The sequence below is a fragment of the Melampsora larici-populina genome (genome assembly GCF_000204055.1).
Source record: "Melampsora larici-populina 98AG31 unplaced genomic scaffold MELLAscaffold_36, whole genome shotgun sequence".
Classification (NCBI taxonomy): domain Eukaryota; kingdom Fungi; phylum Basidiomycota; class Pucciniomycetes; order Pucciniales; family Melampsoraceae; genus Melampsora; species Melampsora laricis-populina.
Window position 1 is genome coordinate 416,091 of NW_006768800.1, and position 19,060 is coordinate 435,150.

The following is a 19,060-nucleotide window of genomic DNA, read 5'->3' on the forward strand; positions in this document are numbered from 1 at the left end:
ATAACACGGCCTGTCACACCGGTGCGTCACATGAATGAAAGGTCTCACCAAGCTTTCATTGGGGATGTGACGTGGCGGAAAGAAAGCGTGAAAGAAATGTGCTGGATTTCACGGGTGAGGGACAGGTCACTGAAAGGCCTGACTGTCAGTGGCCTGACAGTACTGTCAGGGTTGTCCCGATAGCCTCTCGTTCTCCTCTCTATTCCCAGAAAGAAAACCTTTCATCTCTTCCGCCAATTCCTTTTCTGTTAACTAACCATAAAGAAAATCAAAACATAACCAACAGTATAAACTTTCTTCTGAACCATTCATACCTGAATTAATTTCCTTAAATCCTCGACCTCAAGCATCAAATGACGAAAAAAAAGAGAAGAAGTAATAAGTGTTATAATTTTTTTTTATCTTTCAAAAAAAAGACTAAACACTAGTCATATACACACATCTCTCTCTCTACACACACACACACATAATCACTCAAATCACTTCACATCACACAACAGACAAATCAGAATCAGACAAAAGAAAAATCACACACACACACATATATATAGATAGATATATGTTCCAAGATGATCAAATCAGAATAATAAAAGAAACTCCTCTTTGTTATAGTTATTTTTTTTCTCATTGGTTTCCAAAACAAAAAAGTAAATTGATGTTTTCTTTAAACAGGTACCATATTAGGATGAGAAGATCCATTGTTATTGTTATTAGTATTGTTAACTAAGATCCTATGTTGTTGGGCAGGTAAAGGTTGAGGATGTTGTATAGGTAATGAAACTGATTGTTGTTGTGCTTGTTGTTGTTGTTGTTGTGATGTGGTTTGTTGATTGGGTTGTGAACTTCCACCTACTCCTGTTCCTCCTCCTAATGAATGATGTTTCCCATGTGGTCCACTTGTAGTATAAACCAAACTAATTTGTTGAGCTTGAGCCAATGCAGCCGGATTAGTTGCTAAAGCAGGTTTAGCCTACGAAAATCACAATAGAAAAACTTAGAATTAACATAATATTATGGAAAAAAACGATTGAAAAAATTCACCTCCAATTGATCATATTGTAAAACGAATTCTTTTGTAACTCGTTTCCAAATAATCGGATCAAAAAATACATAAAATCCTCTTTCATAATGTGGTGTTTTTTCCATGGGTCCAGTTCCAGACTCTTTCGTTAACCAAAGTTGTAATTCTTTATGATACCTCCAATTCTTTTTATATCTAAATCAAAAGAAACCCTCCCCGGTAACCAAAAAAAATCAACAACCATTCTGTGTGTTTTTTCAAAAAATGCATAAAAAATTACAAAGAAAGAATTCAACTCACAATTCAAGTGCTGCCAATTCTTGCATCAAATCTCTAGGTTGTGAATAAAAGATAAAGAATAAAGTTTCCTCATGAAAATGTGGTAATTTTCCTTGGACTGCTTGTGGTTGTACATGATAACAGGCAGGTAAATTGAAATCCGGTTCAACTGATTGTGAACCAACTTGTTTTGAATCTGACCAAGGTGTCATAAAACTTGGATACAATGCCCTACTCGTTCATGAAGAAGATGTGTAGATTAAATCATGAAAGATATCAGAAAGAAGGATCATCAGTTGACATTCAAAAGGTCAATAGAACTAGGTCAACAGATACGTACTCCGATGATCCTAAATCGAGTCCCAAATGCGTCAAATCTTTTCCGAGTGTAAGCATCGAATAATCCGGATCGGCGTGCTTAATGATCTGTAATAAACCCATCAACCCAAACCGATCTGCAGGTCCAAACAAGACTTGTTCTGCCGGTGTCTGTGGTGCAAAGAATGGAGCAGCATTATTGGAATTATTTCGATTAGGATGATGCGAAGGATCTAAACCACCAGGATGATCTAGTGAAGAGTTGAGTTGAGAAGATGGATCGATTCCTCCACCACCGCCTCCATCAAGATTTGTAGGATCCTGTAAAGCTTGATTCTGTGAACCAGTTGAATGAAGTAAAGTCGTATTTGACCCTCCATTTGAAGTATGAAGCGTTGTATTATTGGGTCTATGAAGTTGCATATTCTGTAGGTTAGGTGGTATAGGTGATCGTATGTTACTATGCATTTGTTGATTCGTCGGTAGGATTGTACCAGGAGGGTGTGAGAGATGAGAGCCATGTTGTTGATGATTATTGGCATTACCAATCCCGTTCGATAGATGAGAAGAACCGACTGGAGCTCCATTGAAAGCTTGACTTGGATCGACCATCTTTGTAGGGAATGTCTATTGAAAATATGTCAGCGTTGTGTGATAAAGTCGGATGCAATGGATGTGATGACTGGGAGAATTGTCTCAAGGAAGGAGTTCAGATAGCTCATGTTGCGTAAGCGATGAAATGGCATACAGACGATACGGTCTTTGCGTTCATAATACATGGTCTCAGCAAACACGGTGGATGTGAACACTGAGGTGATCTCAGAAATGAGTTTGGAAGTTCCGCGTTGCGTGCTTTATGAAGCAAAATGCATCATTGCGCAAAGCACAGGTCATAGGCTCGAGTGGTCGCGCAGATATAAGAAAAATGAATCAGTGATGCACAATGACATACCCTCTGATCGCTATCTGTTAATCCTGTTTGCTTCAGATGAGCATTATGTCTTGCGATCTGAGTAGTCAATGCAGCAGCTGCACTAGCCTGTTCCCTAGCTTCTCGAGTGTTGTTCCCTTCTGGACCAAGAATTGGTTGTTGTTGATGTTGTTGATTGATTGTAGCATCCAATGCAGGGAAATCGTCAGGTGTGAAATCCGTTCTCTGACCAGCGAGTGTAGAAGCAATACTCCTATCTCCAGTTAGACCATTCGTAGAGGGGATGTTGACATGTGAGGCGTATGACAAGGTTCCGTTGGCAGGGTTATTAGAACTCGGTGGGCCTGCACCTAAGGCAGGAAATTCTGATGGATCGAGAGAGGCTTCTTCTTCATTTGTTTGCTGCGGTGCTTGGTGTGACGAGGGCATGTGACCGACTAGTCAAAGAGATGCATTCATTAGTGATGAAATCTTCTTAGAGATGCAATCCGCGCAAGGCTTAGGCCTACCATATATCATTTCATGATATATGGTAAAGACATGTATGATCGATTTAATGAATGGAATAACCAGTAAGCAAGCTTACCTGGAACACCATTAGCATTACTACTAAAGTTTCCTAACATTCCAACCCCAGAACGATTGTTAAGACCAGGAACCGTTGACAAAAGAGATCCAGGAGCAGGAGAAGATTGTTGAATTGGAGGTCGATTGTTATGTGATAATGATGAAAATCCTGGCATACTTGTTATTAGCCCTTGTCGCTGACCAGGGGCATTGAATGCCATTGAAAGATCGAGATAAGATGGTTTTGAACCGTTGTTCGGAAAATAGGATAAATCGAGTAGCTTTTGAGATTAACAAATATGGTAAATACCTGTTCAAAATTGATTGAATACAGACAGACTTTAGCTTATAAGCTTTGAAAGGAGGTTTTCAAGATATGATGAGATGGACTGATCAGTATTTGAAACGCACCACTGAATGAGAGATTGAAGTATTGATGCTTTTTGATAGATAGTGTGGCAAGAGGTGCTATGGTTTGAGTTAGCAGGAAGCCAATCGAGATGAATCAAAAGGTATATTGAGTTAGTTTTGATGGATTGGTTGATTGATGGTGTTTGATGATAGTGAGGTTGAGTGGTTGAGGTTGAGTGGTTGAGTGGTTGAGGTTGAGGCTGAGGATGGTTGAGTAGTTGAAAGTCGAAGAGTGGTTCTTCCTTTTGGGGGGTGTGGTTATACTGATTGCACTAGTTCACAACAGTACATAACACAAGCCAGCAAAGTTAAGGTTTCAATTCAAACCTAAACTAAATTAAATCACATACTAAACTAAACATGGGATTAGGTATACCCTAGGGAACAGTCCATCTAACCCCATACCTTCAGATCACAACCTCTTCACACTCTTATCAACAAATTCATCTGAGATCCCCAAATTGCATGGCAAAATATGTATCAATGAAGGTTACAAGTTAATTGATACAAATGAAGGATACAAAAGATGATCATAGCAAAGAAGAGTGAATAAGAAATTTGATACCTTGTAGAATTTTCAAGCAAATACCAAGACCATTGTACTGTCATTTAGGGTACTCAAAGTAAGTATGCACACATACATACTTTCGTGTGCATACTTTTTTTTGGCGGGGAAAAAGAAAAAAATATACTTTTGGCCTCGGTCTCCCCGCCAAAAAAAAGTATGCAGCGAAAAGTATGTACGTGTGCATACTTACTTTGAGTACCCTAATTGACTTCATTGCCGTGTACATATGTGTATGATCCCATGATGTTTACTGTGATTGCGTACTTGGTTAAACATGATATAATCAAAAGAAAATTGAATAGATAGTCCCCGGATCATTATCATTATCATGCTGCCTGTGATTTTTTTATCGCGCTGCCCAAATCTGAATTTTCTGACCTAGTGAATTAAATGATCAAAGGATTCTTATTCAGAGCACTGAGTTTATGAGATCAATGCAGACACGTATGATGTTCAGAGTATTAGGTACGTTCTGAAAACAGATTCTCGAGGAGAGTGGCACATTCGGAAGAAAAGGTGTTGTACTTCAAACTGCATAACTAGATATCATATTGCTTAAGAAAGAATCTGATTACAGCGGTCATAAACGAAATGACAAGGTCCATGATTCTCTGAAGAAAAATAAAGTGATAATAAAATGAATTTGAAGAGCTGATACATAGAAAAATTATAAAAACGATGAAAAATGAGAGCGGTTCCATGAAAAGGTCTCTAAACTCAACCAAAGATTTCTTGCTTAGTATAAGCTTTAGATGAAGTATGACCATTAGTAGTTTGAGCTACTGGATACTCTAGAAAACCAGCAGATGAAAATTCAATGTTTCCTGCTGCTTTCATATTCCAACCGTCTTTATTTAAACTGGCTGGAGGTTTGGCATTTTGCATTACGACCTTTGGATTCGAACCCCAAGCTCTTCCATAGTAAGTAGATTGAGCAGCAGCACCATCAATATCTTGAATGTTGGGATTTTGAAAAACAAAGATTCCTGCCCGATTTGCAGTAATACTAAAATGACAAATTATAAACCATTCAAAGGTCAGTAGGCATATATTTCCGAGAGTAATGATTATCGAACTTGAAACTGGATGCAAAAAATGTACAAATCACTTACACTTGTTTTCCTCCTGAGACTGACTTGAGAATACCGATTTGTGGATTCGAATAGAAGCTAGTACCTGAACCAAATATAAAATCTGAAAGAAACTATCATAAGTTATTCTTACCAATCACTCTTCAAAATGCGCATAAAAATCTTACCCATTGCACCTATGATCTCACATCCATCGAAGAGATGTTTACCACTTTTATCATATAATGTGTCTTGATATCCTTGGAAGCTACATTGACCGTATACTATTTTATAGAATTGAGTCAGTTTCGCTGCTTGAGATGAATATGTTGAATGAGGCTTGAACTATCAACTTTGGCGAAAAATACTTACTTTGGTTGTTTCCAGCTGCTGTCAAGGCCACAGCTTGTGTATCATGACCAGTACCAAAGTTATTGATAAAAGTACTGAATAAGAATTGTCGATTAGATAACGTAGGTCTGATTTTGATTTGAAGAGAGACAGCATAGCTGATCAACTTACATGCTATAGACTTCAACACTAAAAAAAGTTCACATTTGTCAGAATCAACGAGTTTCATTTCCTATTTTGGATGTATCTAGAGAGGGGAATTGCTTACTTGTCTGCAACAACTTGTAAAGCTGAAGCCACATCTAAGCCTTTCTTTGAGGAAATGACTCTAACACGATTAGACCGGTAGCTGCTGGCACTTCCCTGTGCTCCCTGTAAGACTACACCCTGAGAGTCAAAGCAAACCTTGTCAATCAATAGTTCAAGACCTTTATACGATGAAAAAGCTGACAGCATTATAACCCTTCAAGACAGCATTGTCATAATAGTCCCCTAGAAAGATTTATTAGCCATGTCACATATGTGTGGGTAGATGATCAATACTCTGAACTCACCTGGCTGCAATAAGATAGCCTGAGGTCCAGACCTCCCTTTGAGTTGAGCAAGCGCCGCGGTCAAACTGTAGAGCGAAATGTCAGAGAGCTCTAGCCACTTTTGTGTCCAGAAAACGATAAAGTCGTGGTCCACTCACGTTCCTTGCCCTGGTTGAACCACTATGGTACCTTGGGGGTAATTCGATTCATCGATACGACCCCCTATGGTCTGCTCAGCGAACATTAAGCCACCAAGCAAAAAGAATAGGTTCAAATGCATGATGATTGATCTTATAAGAGTCTTTTGATCGGTTCGAGATAATCAAAGATAGACTTATAATAGAAAGTATAAAAAAATATTGCTAGATTACGATGAAGATTATAATTTATTGATTGATTTTATAGGAGCTCTTCAATCGGGTTTAAAAAATGAGAGATTGACTGGTGAATAGTATAAGAAATCCTGGGATCACGATGAAGTTCATAAAATATCGATAGAGGGATGAGAACATGACATTTTTTCTTCATAAATCATGCCTATTTATCAACGAGAGAATATGGTGAATCGAATTACACATATCCTCATTCCTTTGGATGTTCACCCACAACTGCTCATACAAGTTTCGGTTACTCGCTGGTGTCTGAGTGTGATGCTGTTCTCCTCGGGCGGGACTCCCACGAGCGTCCACGAGCGTACGAATGGAATCAATCCTGTACTATCGTCAAAACAAATAATTCATGTTGACTGTTGACGGTTTAGTCTTGTGACGTCGGGACAAGTCCTCTCCTCCGCTGATAAACATAACAAAGTCTCACGCTCGCCTCGCGAGGTGCACGAGCGTGAGACTTTGTTAAGTGTACTCCACCGACGTCATCCTCACAACAGGGTCTTGTACATAGGACTTGTTCCATGAATACCAATAAACAGAGCACGTCTTGAGACAAATTGTGCCCTTGTGCAATGTGCAATGAAGACGAAATGTCCGTGGTTATGTTGCAGCTGTTGCTTGGTGGGAAAGGAAGAGTCCATCAATTTTGAAAATTCCTTCAAGTTTCAAATCAGCATGGCTGTGCTCAAAATACCAAATTCTCACTGTAATTTGTGGATATTGCAAGGAGATATATGTACCAGGAATCAGGATACACACCACTGATTAGTGATCACGCGTACAATTGGTAGATATCTGGATCAAATTTCAAAGTTGGATTCTCTTTCTCACAAGAAAAATAAATGATGATCCCAATGTACAGCATGAAAGGATTCCATATGGCAGATATGTATATATGGGTATATATGTTGGTACTTATTATGGTCATCTATGATCATCCTCCGCCCGGATGCCAGGAGAGGCCAGAGTTCTGAAATCTACGAGAGTACTCGAACAAGAGTGAAATCCCTAGCTTAACACAGGCCCCACCAACCGCAGAGACGCCCCCCGGAGCCAGCGGAGGCGGGGCTTGTAACTTATTGTCCAATTTGGCCAGATATCAATTTCAACCTGGCTGGGACTATGTCCAGCTAGAATTTCCCCATGTTGCATTGAGCAAACCATTCAAAGTGTGGTTGAAAGTCAAAGCACCAATTTCTCTGCATCTTTTGCTCTCTTGAGATTTTCCATATTGCTCATGATTGCCTGAGAATCTCAATGTCTAAATTTATTTATTTATTATCAAAATTTTACATGTGATTCTGCTGCAATAACTGGTGTGTTCCCACATTTGACTGCACTTTACATATCTCTCTGAGAGCCTTGTTTTTATGACCTTTTGCTCTCCTTAAAATTTCTATTGCTGTCTTAGAAGCTGCTATATCATCAAATGAAACAAAAACCAAAAAAAATCGAGGTTTTGCTTACTGAGACTGCTGTGACTGCAGTCACTTTACACACACTTAAGTCCCTATTTCCCTCTGCTGAACCATAGGTTCTCTGAGATTCTTGTCAGAGAGAGAAAGTAAGCATTTTCAGTCCTATGACTGTGGCGCCAAAACTCACAGTGCTTGACTGTCACCTCAAGCACAAATTTCCCTATCAAGTCCAAAAGGACAGCGTCTTGAGAATTTGTGGGTTATTGATAGGACACACTGCAGTGTATATTTAATGTGAAAAGTGTGAGAAATTGAAAAATGACCATTGGTACCACGTGAGGAAATGCAATAACTTGTAAGGTTTTCCTTCACTGGCTCCAGAGGACGCCTGTGGTTTGAGGAGGGAATTAGTTAAGTTAGGTGACAAATCCAGAGCCATGTCAGGCATATGTAGCCATTTACAGAGCCACCCTTGAAAACTGCAGGGACTAATTTGTTCACCACATCCAATTGTAGTTTCTCTTCCTGTAAAGTACCCAATGCAGATCATTGTTGAAACTTGAGACAGATTCCATTTGAGCCATCCAAAGACAAAAAGTTTTGATTGGTTGAGTATTTGTTGTAACTTCTCAAAGATTACAACAGCAATGTGTGGTTGACCAACCATTTGCACATCTTCCATTTCATTACTCTCCTCTAAAATGCCATAATATTGGACATAACAGATGATCATTTAATTTGCTGGTCAACATTTTTGGTTGTTTGAATTTGTGCAAAGACTCAATTACGGGATACAAAGTAGAATCCGGGTGTGTGCCCGGATTTGTGCCCAGTTTTTTTTGGCAGTAAATTTGAATTCTGGGCCCGGACAATTGCTCAGAAAATCAAAATCTGCCAAAATAATTCCGGGCACAAAGCCCGGCACGTGCCCGGATTCTACTTTGTATCCCACAAATGTTTCAATCAATTTGTGGCCTACCAATTCTAAGAAGTGACCATCAGATGTCTTTTGTTACACATAGATGAAACATGGTCATTCAGGGATCCTTATGAAAATCAGAAATTGAGATGTAGAATGTGGGTAATGAAAAGCCACAATAGAGAAAAAGCACTGGTGTTTCACGCTAGCATGTACAGCTTGAACTACTTCCAAAAAAAGATGACCTTCTGAGCCCTGTACACATGTTTATTGATTTGGCTCACATCCATAAGTATCCAAACCCACAATATCCAATCTCGGGAAGTCCTCCAGATTTATGAGTAATACGGGTCCTCAACTGCACTTTGCCCGGCAGAGACTAGAGATTTGCAGACAAGCCAAAATTTGGAATGTGTGTAATATTAAAAAATCCCTCTGTAAAAAAATTGTACAAATGAATGTCAAGGGTCTCAAGGATTGAATCTTCCAGTCAATTTCTTGCAGTCTTTGTTGTCCATCAAGAACCAAGGCTGTGATTTTTTAATTTTTTGTTTGAATCAAGATTGTTTGCAACCTTCATGTTCTCTAAGAAGATAGGGTTAAAAAAATCAATATTTTTTTTTGTTAAAAATATAGTTCAAGTTTATGTTTCAAAAAAGAGAGAATTCTTTCCACCTTGCTCTGCTTGATCAATGAAGAATAGGCCTGATGGCAGGATGTGAATGTTCAATCATGTTCTTTCAACCATAACTACAACCACAACCACCCCCTGTCACATTAAATGCTTTTGCATTGACCTACTCAAACACAATCATACAAGAAGATGATAAATTCTGGAAATATCAGCTGTAGGCATGAATTAATATAGTCATGATTGAAGTCCTTTCAAGAGGTCAGTTTAAGCTTCTTACTCTCACTTCACTTGTGAGGGGCCAGCAATTATTTGGCTGAAACTTCACTAGAGGATGAAGTGCAGACAAGAATAAAGTCTTCACTTGGTGCACCCAAGTGAAGACTACAGTCAGGTGACCTCTCATAACATGATTGGGTGCAGTGGGATGGCTGAGCTGTCCTTCTTGGATCTGGCTCTGATCCTGGTTCATATAGCTCTGCAGCTTGCAGTGCTTTATACCCTGAAGAATCAGAGGCACCGCAGGGGTAGTTTATACTCTGTGATAGAAGAACCTAGTTGTCAATTCCAAGCTTGTTCTTGTAGCTACTTCTACCACTAGCTAAGAACATGACTTGAGGTTCTACAAGGACCTGAAAAATAAAGAACTAAGATTAACAACTTACAACAGCATCACTTTACTCAAAATTCTTGGTCAAAATCCAAGCAAGCTGTAAATTTGAGTTGCATAATGATATGAAGTTGGCTCCTCTTCAAAAGTGAGCAGAGGAAGGGTTTATATATTCAAGACGTAGGTGTCAACGTGTGGTTGGCGCTTAGGTTTGTCTTTTTCATTGGGTTAGGTTTAACTTTACTACATCAGTCATACTCATGTCTTATTGTGTTAAGTGACTCTTGACACCAAGCCATGAGGTGTGAATCTTATGGTTTTAGACAAGTTACATATGATTACATATGCAAACCCAAATTTTGGCCTTGATCAATACCAGTTTTGTTGCTAGTTCTGCAAAAAAGAAAATCAACACAAATTTCCATATTGCCCATCCATTCTGGTTTGAATGTTAGGGCCCATTCGGTACGATTCGATATACGTATATCGTGATATACTACACCAAACCAATATACAGTATATCACGATATACATATATCAAATCCCAAAAAAAACAGTGGTGTTCGGACAATTTATTTGGACAAGAAACCAAATCGTATAAGAGCATCTCCAACGCGGACCTGATCTGTAAAACAAATACAGACCCATTTAGCTTGCTGCAAAATTTTTGACAGCTGTATTTACTTTGCAGGTTTGTTGCATCCACCGCGCACTTGAGGTATAAGATTTTGAGCTCCTACCCATGCCCAATATGCCAAATCCTAAACCAATCGAGCCTCCAATCTTTCATCGATCGATTATTGTTGCCTCGCGGCGATAAGACATATTAAGTTTTCGATTAAACCTTTTCTCTTTCATCTGTTGACCAAAGGAAGCGCACGAACACGGCCATATGATGTCCATAAGGACTTACATATGTCAGTGGTACTATATAATGTACTGCTTCCTGTCTTTTACATTTGCCTGCTCATATATTATCGTAATCAACTTGTGAATATATCCACTGTGAATATATAACGATCTCTTTCTATTCCATTTTATTTCAAGTCTTGTTTACTTTCCATATCGCATTAACACCATGAGCGGTAACTTTATTCAACCATCATTCATCGCACAATATGTTGTCATTATGGGTCTCTCCTCAGAGCTTATCGCTCAGTTTGCTTCGCACAACCGAGAATTGCATGAGTATCTCACTATTTCCCATATTCCACGAGGACCTGGAGGTTCATATCCAGGAAGATCCGCCAACCTAGCCAGAGATTGTGTCGCCGGTAATGCCGGTTTATTACGTGACTACTTCAATTTGACTCCGGTTTACGGGGAACTGCTGTTCCGTCGGCGTTTTCGAATGTCTCGCCGCCTTTTCGTTCGTATCATGACTAAGTTAGGGGAGGGTGATCCGTACTTTACGCAGAGAAGAGATGCTTTAGGTATGGAGATTTTGTGATTGCTTAGATTGGTCGAGCAAACTATCAATATTGACCTCACTTGTGTTCTTGTACTCAGGCAAACTAGGACTATCGCCGTTCCAGAAATGCGCTGCTGCCATTCGCCAACTCGCGTATGGCACTTCGGCCGATTCCCAGGACGAGTATCTACGCATTGGTGAATCTACCGCCATCGAAGCTCTTAAGCGTTTCTGTCTTGGGGTCATTGTCGCTTACAAGGAAGAATATCAAAGAAAGCCGAATGCCGCCGACATTCAGTCTATCCTTGCCGAAAACGCCGAGCGAGGCTTTCCCGGCATGCTTGGCTCCCTTGACTGCATGCACTGGGAGTGGAAGAATTGTCCCAAGGCGTTGAATGGCCATTATACTGGCAAAGACGGCAATCCGACTTTGATACTTGAGGCAGTTGCCACTCAGAACGTTTGGATCTGGCATTCGTTTTTTGGATTACCTGGTAGTCTAAATGACATCAATGTCCTTGAACGATCACATTTATTTCAGGACCTTTCTTTGGGTAATGCTCACGCCTGCGAGTATACTGTCAATGGGCATCAGTACACCACCGGTTACTACCTTGCTGACGGCATATACCCGGAGTGGGCTACCCTGATCAAGACGTTCTCTAGTCCTCAAGATCCGAAAATTCAGGCTAGTCTTTATCTCTTCCAGTTATTGTAATACACGCTAGACAATAACTCTGACTGAATCCTTTCGAAACAGCTGTTTGCAAAGATGCAAGAGGCGTATTGAAAAGACGTGGAGCGCGCTTTTGGAATCTTGCAAGCGCGGTTTTCCATCATCAAAGGCCCTTCGAGAATGTGGCAGCCTTCAACCCTCTCCCTCATCATGAATTGTTGCATTATTTTGCACAACATGATTGTTGAGGATCAGGCTAATGAGCCTTGAGGCGCGAACGATGTAGACATCTTTGACCCTCCGGTTCCTCCACCTCCTCGGCTTCCTCAACCTGCTCCAACCTTTGCTTGCTTCATGCAAGGTCGGGCATTTCGCGCCCAAGCCAACCATGTCGGTCTCCGTGACAACCTCGTTCAGCACATATGGAATATGTTTGGTTCTGACGAATCTGACAATGACAATTAGTATAGTAGATGTAAAGGATTTTCGTTTGCCCTTTTTCCATGTTCTCGTCAAGATATTTCAATCATTTCTTGTCTCACAGATAGTAGTTTAATTTTTGTCACTCGTTTGGTTACCCTCTCCTCTCTTCCCTTTCAGTCATGTCTTGTTTTACTCCCTCACTCGTTATCAGATGGTAGTTTATTCTTTGTCACTCGTTTTATGTTTTATTTTGTTGAATTTTCCCTCTTCTCTCATCCTTAGTCCTGGTTGTGATTTACTGTACATATTTTTGTTTGTAATCAATTGACCGAGTGATCACAAACAAGGATTGAACCTTTGTACCAAGTTTCAATCATCTCGAACCTTGTTCGAGCCGAGCTCAGTTATTCCGGCCAGGTGGATAGTAAACGTAAACATACGACTCAAGAAATCATGCGGTTTTATTTGCTGGAATGAACTACAACAAATAGAGACATAGGATAGAGACATCGGAAACATTCATTGGGATGAAATACAACATAAGCCAGAGATGTACCGGATAACATATGAAACATCAAACATATCCAAAGGATGAGCGTGGAGATTTAAGGTCACCTAAATGACCAACCAACTACAAAAACATCTACATAGCATTCACACGGATTTGGAGCCACTCCCACTTGGCCACGTTATCAAAATCATTGACAAATTGAGCACCTAAACCTCCAGTTCGTAATAAATGAGCGGCAGCTTCCTTCTCGCCGGGCCTTTGAAGGTAAGGTCCGGTGTAGCTGTAGACCTGATATAGGGCTTCCCGGAGCACTCTGAAGTCTTCTCGGCGCTTATCTTGGATGACCTTGATAATGCGGCGCAGGGCTCGCTTTGATTCACGCAAGCGTATGCATTCTTCGACTCGCTCGAGTTCCCTCTGGGCTTGTGGACTCAGCGTGAGATCAATCACGACAGGGGGTTTTCGCCTATCAGTTGGGCTAGAGGTGAGATCAATAACCAGAGGAGGAGGTCCGGTTCCATTGTGTCGATTGAAACCCTGTGGAATTGCAGGCCTAGCAGCTTGGTTCCTCACCACTGTAAATTGAGTAAGAGAAAATGTTAGGTTTTGTTATACGTGATTGACATATAAGGACATGATCACCTTGGTTATCAGGGGTAGTGATTAGGCATTCTACGTTTGCACCCCGACGATACGGATTGAAGCGGGTTCCAAGGTAAGTTACTGCATAAACAGAAAAAATTAAATCAAAGGTCAATCATTTGGACTGATATGTATTATTACTGAGTTATTGGGTACTTGCTTTCAGGTGAACTAGGAGGAGTAGTCCGGGGGGTTGATTGCATCGGGCCATGAAGCACAAACGTGGCACTTGAACGCGAAGAGGAAGGCATTATGAATCTCTGGTATTTGTATGTTATGTTCAAAAACGAGTGATGCTTGTAGATTTATTTAAACTATGTATACTTTGTACACTATAGGACAAAACATGATGAGCAGGTATATAACACAGTAGTACGTTGAAGGAGAGATTGAGAGAAGTAGAAAAACACAGAAAACAGGCGTTATTTATAAGAAACAAGAAAGGAAACATGTGAAAGTGGAAGGAGAAACAAGCTTGAACGCAGTCGTACGTGCGCGACCCAGATCATTCATGACAACGGAGATCACCAAATGAACAATATCCAATAGAACAAATCGGATGGAACATTCACAACGCTAAAGTCAAAGTTAGTATTATATACATACACAGAAATATCTTCATGATAGAGTTAAAAGAGGCAGAGTTAGACATAGCCAAAAATGAAATCATTCAGCATTGCGACGACGAGCGGCCCTGCGTAGCAAGAGGGCCTCTTTGTCTGCTTCCAGGGCTGCGCGGACGTTTTCGTTGAGATTGGAGGTGTCAGTCTGCAGGAGCGAAAGCTCTAGCATAGCTTCGAGAGATGAGCTTGCCCTGTCCAAATGACTAGCAATACAATCAGTAGCATTTGCCGTACTGGTTGAGTTCGCCACGATCTGGCTTGTTGAATTATCATCGTTGGCGTTTTGAGAGCGCTTAGAATTCTTACTGCCCGCTGGTCTATCGAGAACAGGCAGTTTGATGTCGCCAATTGAAGAAACAGCTGGAATGGCGTCCAGGTCAACGAGTTGATTACCAGGATCATCATGTTTAGAGGCCTTCCGTTTCCGACCGCAGTATTCGATGTACTGAGGATTGTCAGTCCATTTGGCAGAGTGCTTGACAATATTATAACACGATATGTGAGTAAAAGCAGTCTTAACTTCGGTATTATACAAAGTTAAGGCATCCTGAAACTGGTCCTCTATAGTTTTACCCGTCTCTCTAATCATCTTCACTTGTTGTACACACGCGGCGAATCGAGCCATGCTTTTGTTGAGAGAGCTCCAACGAGATTGAATGGACTTGAGTGTACGCTTATCTTCTGGTTTGACCACTCCCAGTTGTTCATGGAAGTGGTCAGTAATTTTTTGCCAGAAAGTGTTGGATTTCTGATCGCTGCCGACTATGGCATCTTCTGATACGTTGAGCCAAGATTTGCAGAGTTGATCTAGCTCGTCTCTGTTGAAATTGGTACCGCGGCCTGTTCTCGTCGAGGTGCTTTCACTATTGTACTTCTTCTTGTTTTGGCTGATTGGTGAAGGTGAAACAATATTACAGGTAGATCGGATAGAAGTTTGAGATTGAGTAGGGAGGGATTCAAAGGTGGAACTCGAAACCGAAGGACGACAAAAAGAGGAATGGTTGCTGTACGGAGAAAGATTGCTGAGCTGGGAGTGGGAGTTGGAATCAACAGGTTCGTCGCGAGAAGTGGTTTGAGAGCTGATATGTGAATGATTGGAGAACTGAGAATAGGAATCAATGGGTTCATCGTGATGAGAATGAGAAAAGTGTCGATAGCCATTGTGGTAGAACTGGGAATGGTCATCAAAGTTATCGCGAGAGGCAGAGGGCGATCGGTGCGGCGTTCGTGGACCCGTCAATTGTTGTTGGTGAGCACGATGCTCAGCAGCTTGCCAATCTACAATATAAAACATTGTCAGACCCAAACCAAACAAGCGTCAAGAAAGAAAAAGTACTGACCATGAGGTCTGAAATGGGCAACGTCCATATCATCATGTTGACGCCTATGGTCGAAGTCCTGGCTACCTTGTGAATGAAACCGGTCCTGGCGTGCCGGTGTGTTTGCGTCTCTCTCCATTGGTAATGAGCGGTAGGAATGATAAGATTTTGAATACGAGGAAAAGGAAAATCAAACACTTGGAAATAAAAATTTAACACTTGAAAATAAAAAAAGAATAAGTATTACCAGATCAGGGAAGACGAAGGAACCAATAGCCCACCTCAATTTATATAAAATAAAGGCAGTCAAATTCATTATAGCCGCTATGCTATGGTGATAAGACCTTGTGTGTGCGTGGTGAAAGGCAAGCTCAAACGTGACCAAATTGCATGTTTTAAATTGCCCGTGTTCCCATATGAGTGGTGGTAGGTGGTCCTACGAGCGAAGCGAACTTGTCGTTTTGATAAGGAAGATGATGACGCAAGTGGTGAGAAATGCACCACATGTGCCAAAAAGGTGTCCAATACTGAAGCCATACAGCTTGCTCTAAAATTTCGTTTGGTACTTTAAACTTTGAGTACCGACCGTGTGAAACCGGTTTTGCTGGAAATTGAGGCTCACACGATTGGAGAGCTGTTACGTTTCCAAACCGCGCTGGAGGCTCGTTTTGTGACCTAGACCTGCAAACGTAAAATACACCTTACGTGTATGTCAGAAATGTTACGTTTGCAGGTCTGCGTTGGAGATGCTCTAAGAGCATCTCCAACGCGGACCTGTTCTGTAAACCGAATACAGACCCAAAAAAAGATTGCTGGAAAAATTCTGACAGCTGTATTTCATTTTCAGCTTCGTTGCATCCAACGCGCACTTGAGGTAAAAGTTTTCGAGTCGTTTTGAGCTGCCCAACTTGCCAAACCTTCACCCAATCGACCCACCAAATAGCCATCAATTGGTTGGACAATGGGAAGATAGGACGCATGCGGTGACTTTATCACCACATGTGCCAAATGTCCGTCCAATACTGGTACAATACAGCTTGCTGCAAAACTTCGGTTGGTCCAGGACCCTGGAAAGCCCCGATATACCCTCCTAATGGAAATCCCGAAATTTTCCCCTCCTACCTACACAAATTTCGCCGGTTTTCACAAAAAAAACTCGGATTCCTACCTGTTGACAAAGGACCATTTTTTTTTCGGAGAAAGGTCCCAATATTCCTTCCATCTGCATAAGGACCCTCAAAATCTGTGTTTTTGGGCGTTTCAGAGCAATTAGACATCTTGATTTTTTTTCCGGAAAAACTTGTATATTTTTTTGGGAATTTGGTAGAAGAATCACAAGAGTTGAAGTTGTTGAGAGAGAAATAGACTAGTGAGTAGTATAGCTATGTAGTGTTATGTAGTTGAGTTTTAAAAAAAACGAGTAATTCAATTCCTGGCCAGCCACTGGAGGGACTGTGTTTCCAGTTCCTGGCCAGCCACTGCAGTCGGTCCACTGCTGTAACAGGTAAAAACATCAAAGTGAATCTCTACACATGAGGGAGATCAGGGTCTGAGAATTCAATATCAAGAAGTAGAAAAAGAGCAGTCAAACGTTTCAGAAAAGGGACTAAAGAGACTGGTATTTTTTTGAATTTGGGAGAGATGAAGCGAAACAACTTGAAGAAATAACACAAAATCAAATCTCTAGATAAGGTGGAGAGAAATAAAAACCAAGTTAGATATTACAATTCAAGTATAGCTTATTTTTTTCTAGCTTTAGCGTGTTCAACAGCAAGTTGTTCGAGAATTGCCTTGATGTACTGTTTCTGGCTCATAGCCTTTAACATAGCACGATAAGCTTGAGGAATCCATATGGTGTTAGCCTTGGGTTCAGTAATATTCATTGATGAGGTGGGGGGAAACACATAGTGAATATCTGCTATATCAAGATGCGAGAATATGAGGCGATTTGGAAAGTTTTCTTCAAAACTACACGCTCCAGGATTCCCTTTATACATGTAAAGCTGGGTAGATGCATATGAGAGCTTAGATCGAGTGGACGATTTGGTGATCCACTCGTGCTTACCATTCTGGTAAATGTAGAGAGCACAGATCTTACCCAAAAAAAGCATCTAAAACGAATCAAGAGTACATTAAATGATCAGAGTCGGCAGCTTCATATTTGAAACAGGGGATGACATACATTGTTTTTTATAACCACAACAAACTTGTTTACTTCAAGTGGATTGTCTTCTGATACATTGCCACTTGTATAAAGTGTTTGTGTTGCGATGTCGAGAGTTGTTGATGTATTTTTTGCAATCCAATTGAGGTCAAGCTTTACATGAATGTTCCATCGATGTAAGCAATCCAGAGCCTTGTCCATCTGCTCAGAGTTTTTCAGCATGATGGCTACCAATTTACTACATGTCCGAGGGTCCAATTTGGTGGCTCCATTTGCATTGGCGTGATCAGAAGCCACAGGATCCTGGTGGTTGTTTTTTTTCTTTCGTTCATTACCTTTTCCTTTTGCTACACGAGATATAGTAATTGTGTCTAATATCAACGAAAACTATCAAGATCAAACAAAAAAAATGTTGTGATCGAGCAGAATCAAGCTGTTTCAGCAACTTTCAGGCCATTTCAAATGTTTGGACTCGGTTGAAACTGGTTGAAACAACCTTCTTGCTGACCCATGCCAGACTGTCAGACATCTCGATTTCAATGACCATCAACTGTCATAATATGACATTTTTCCACACCCTTTTACATAAAAATGTGCAAAAAATTGTCTTACCTGAGCTTCGAACTCAATACTATCATGATTGGTATGTATACACAATAACATCAGGTTTCATTGTGACTCGATGATCATTGCTACTCACCTTATGTATTGAAGTGGGTAGCCTGGTGGCCCTGAGAACCCTCTTTCCTACCTAATGTGTAAGAAAGCTAATTTTTTTTTCCACACTTTTTGACATATTCCTACATACAAAATAAGGCTCCTGTGTGACTTTTTTTTTCAAATTTTTAGAATTCCTACACAGAACATAAGGACCATTTTTACCCAAAAAGGCCAATTCCTACATACCCAATTAGGCGGGTATATAGGGGCTTTCCAGGGTCCTGTTGGTCCTTCAAATTTGGAGTATCAACCGTGTGAAAGCCATTTTGCTGGAAATTCAAACTCACACACATGGTGAGCTGTCAACAATTCAGGGCGCGCTGGATGGTCGTTTTGTGACCAGGGTCGGTAAACGTAACATACAGCTTACGTGTGTGTCCGAATTGTTACGTTTACCAACCTGCGTGGAGATGCTCTAACACGATCCTCTTACTTAACTGAAACTTTGGACGCTTCTGCATTCACTTCAAGATTTTGAGCGATCAGATTTTACTTCACCGTCATCGAAAGACACTTGCAAGGATGGTTACCGAAACTAGACTGCCAACTTCGAGT

At 40.7% G+C, this 19,060-nt stretch overlaps 3 protein-coding genes across 3 annotated transcripts; 1 reads left to right on the top strand and 2 right to left on the bottom strand.

Annotated features, from left to right (window-relative positions):
* Positions 1 to 369: 369 nt before the first annotated feature.
* Positions 370 to 1,756, bottom strand: MELLADRAFT_44583 (uncharacterized protein; the record flags this gene model as incomplete). The annotated part of the gene is made up of 4 exons (XM_007413425.1): positions 370 to 970; positions 1,042 to 1,216; positions 1,322 to 1,531; positions 1,641 to 1,756. 4 exons carry the CDS (start codon positions 1,739 to 1,741, stop codon positions 665 to 667), a joined length of 792 nt encoding a protein of 263 aa, XP_007413487.1.
* Positions 1,757 to 4,601: 2,845 nt separating this feature from the next.
* On the bottom strand, positions 4,602 to 6,543 carry MELLADRAFT_75334 (family 8 carbohydrate esterase; the record flags this gene model as incomplete). The annotated part of the gene is made up of 9 exons (XM_007413424.1): positions 4,602 to 5,101; positions 5,208 to 5,289; positions 5,354 to 5,449; positions 5,538 to 5,611; positions 5,688 to 5,705; positions 5,785 to 5,903; positions 5,968 to 6,008; positions 6,071 to 6,135; positions 6,208 to 6,543. The coding sequence occupies 9 exons, from the start codon at positions 6,327 to 6,329 to the stop codon at positions 4,813 to 4,815; spliced, it is 906 nt and encodes a 301-aa protein (XP_007413486.1).
* Positions 6,544 to 10,464: 3,921 nt separating this feature from the next.
* MELLADRAFT_90268 (uncharacterized protein) lies at positions 10,465 to 10,617 on the top strand (the record flags this gene model as incomplete). Its single annotated transcript, XM_007413329.1, has 1 exon — positions 10,465 to 10,617. The coding sequence occupies one exon, from the start codon at positions 10,465 to 10,467 to the stop codon at positions 10,615 to 10,617; it is 153 nt and encodes a 50-aa protein (XP_007413391.1).
* Between the last annotated feature and the right edge of the window lie 8,443 nt (positions 10,618 to 19,060).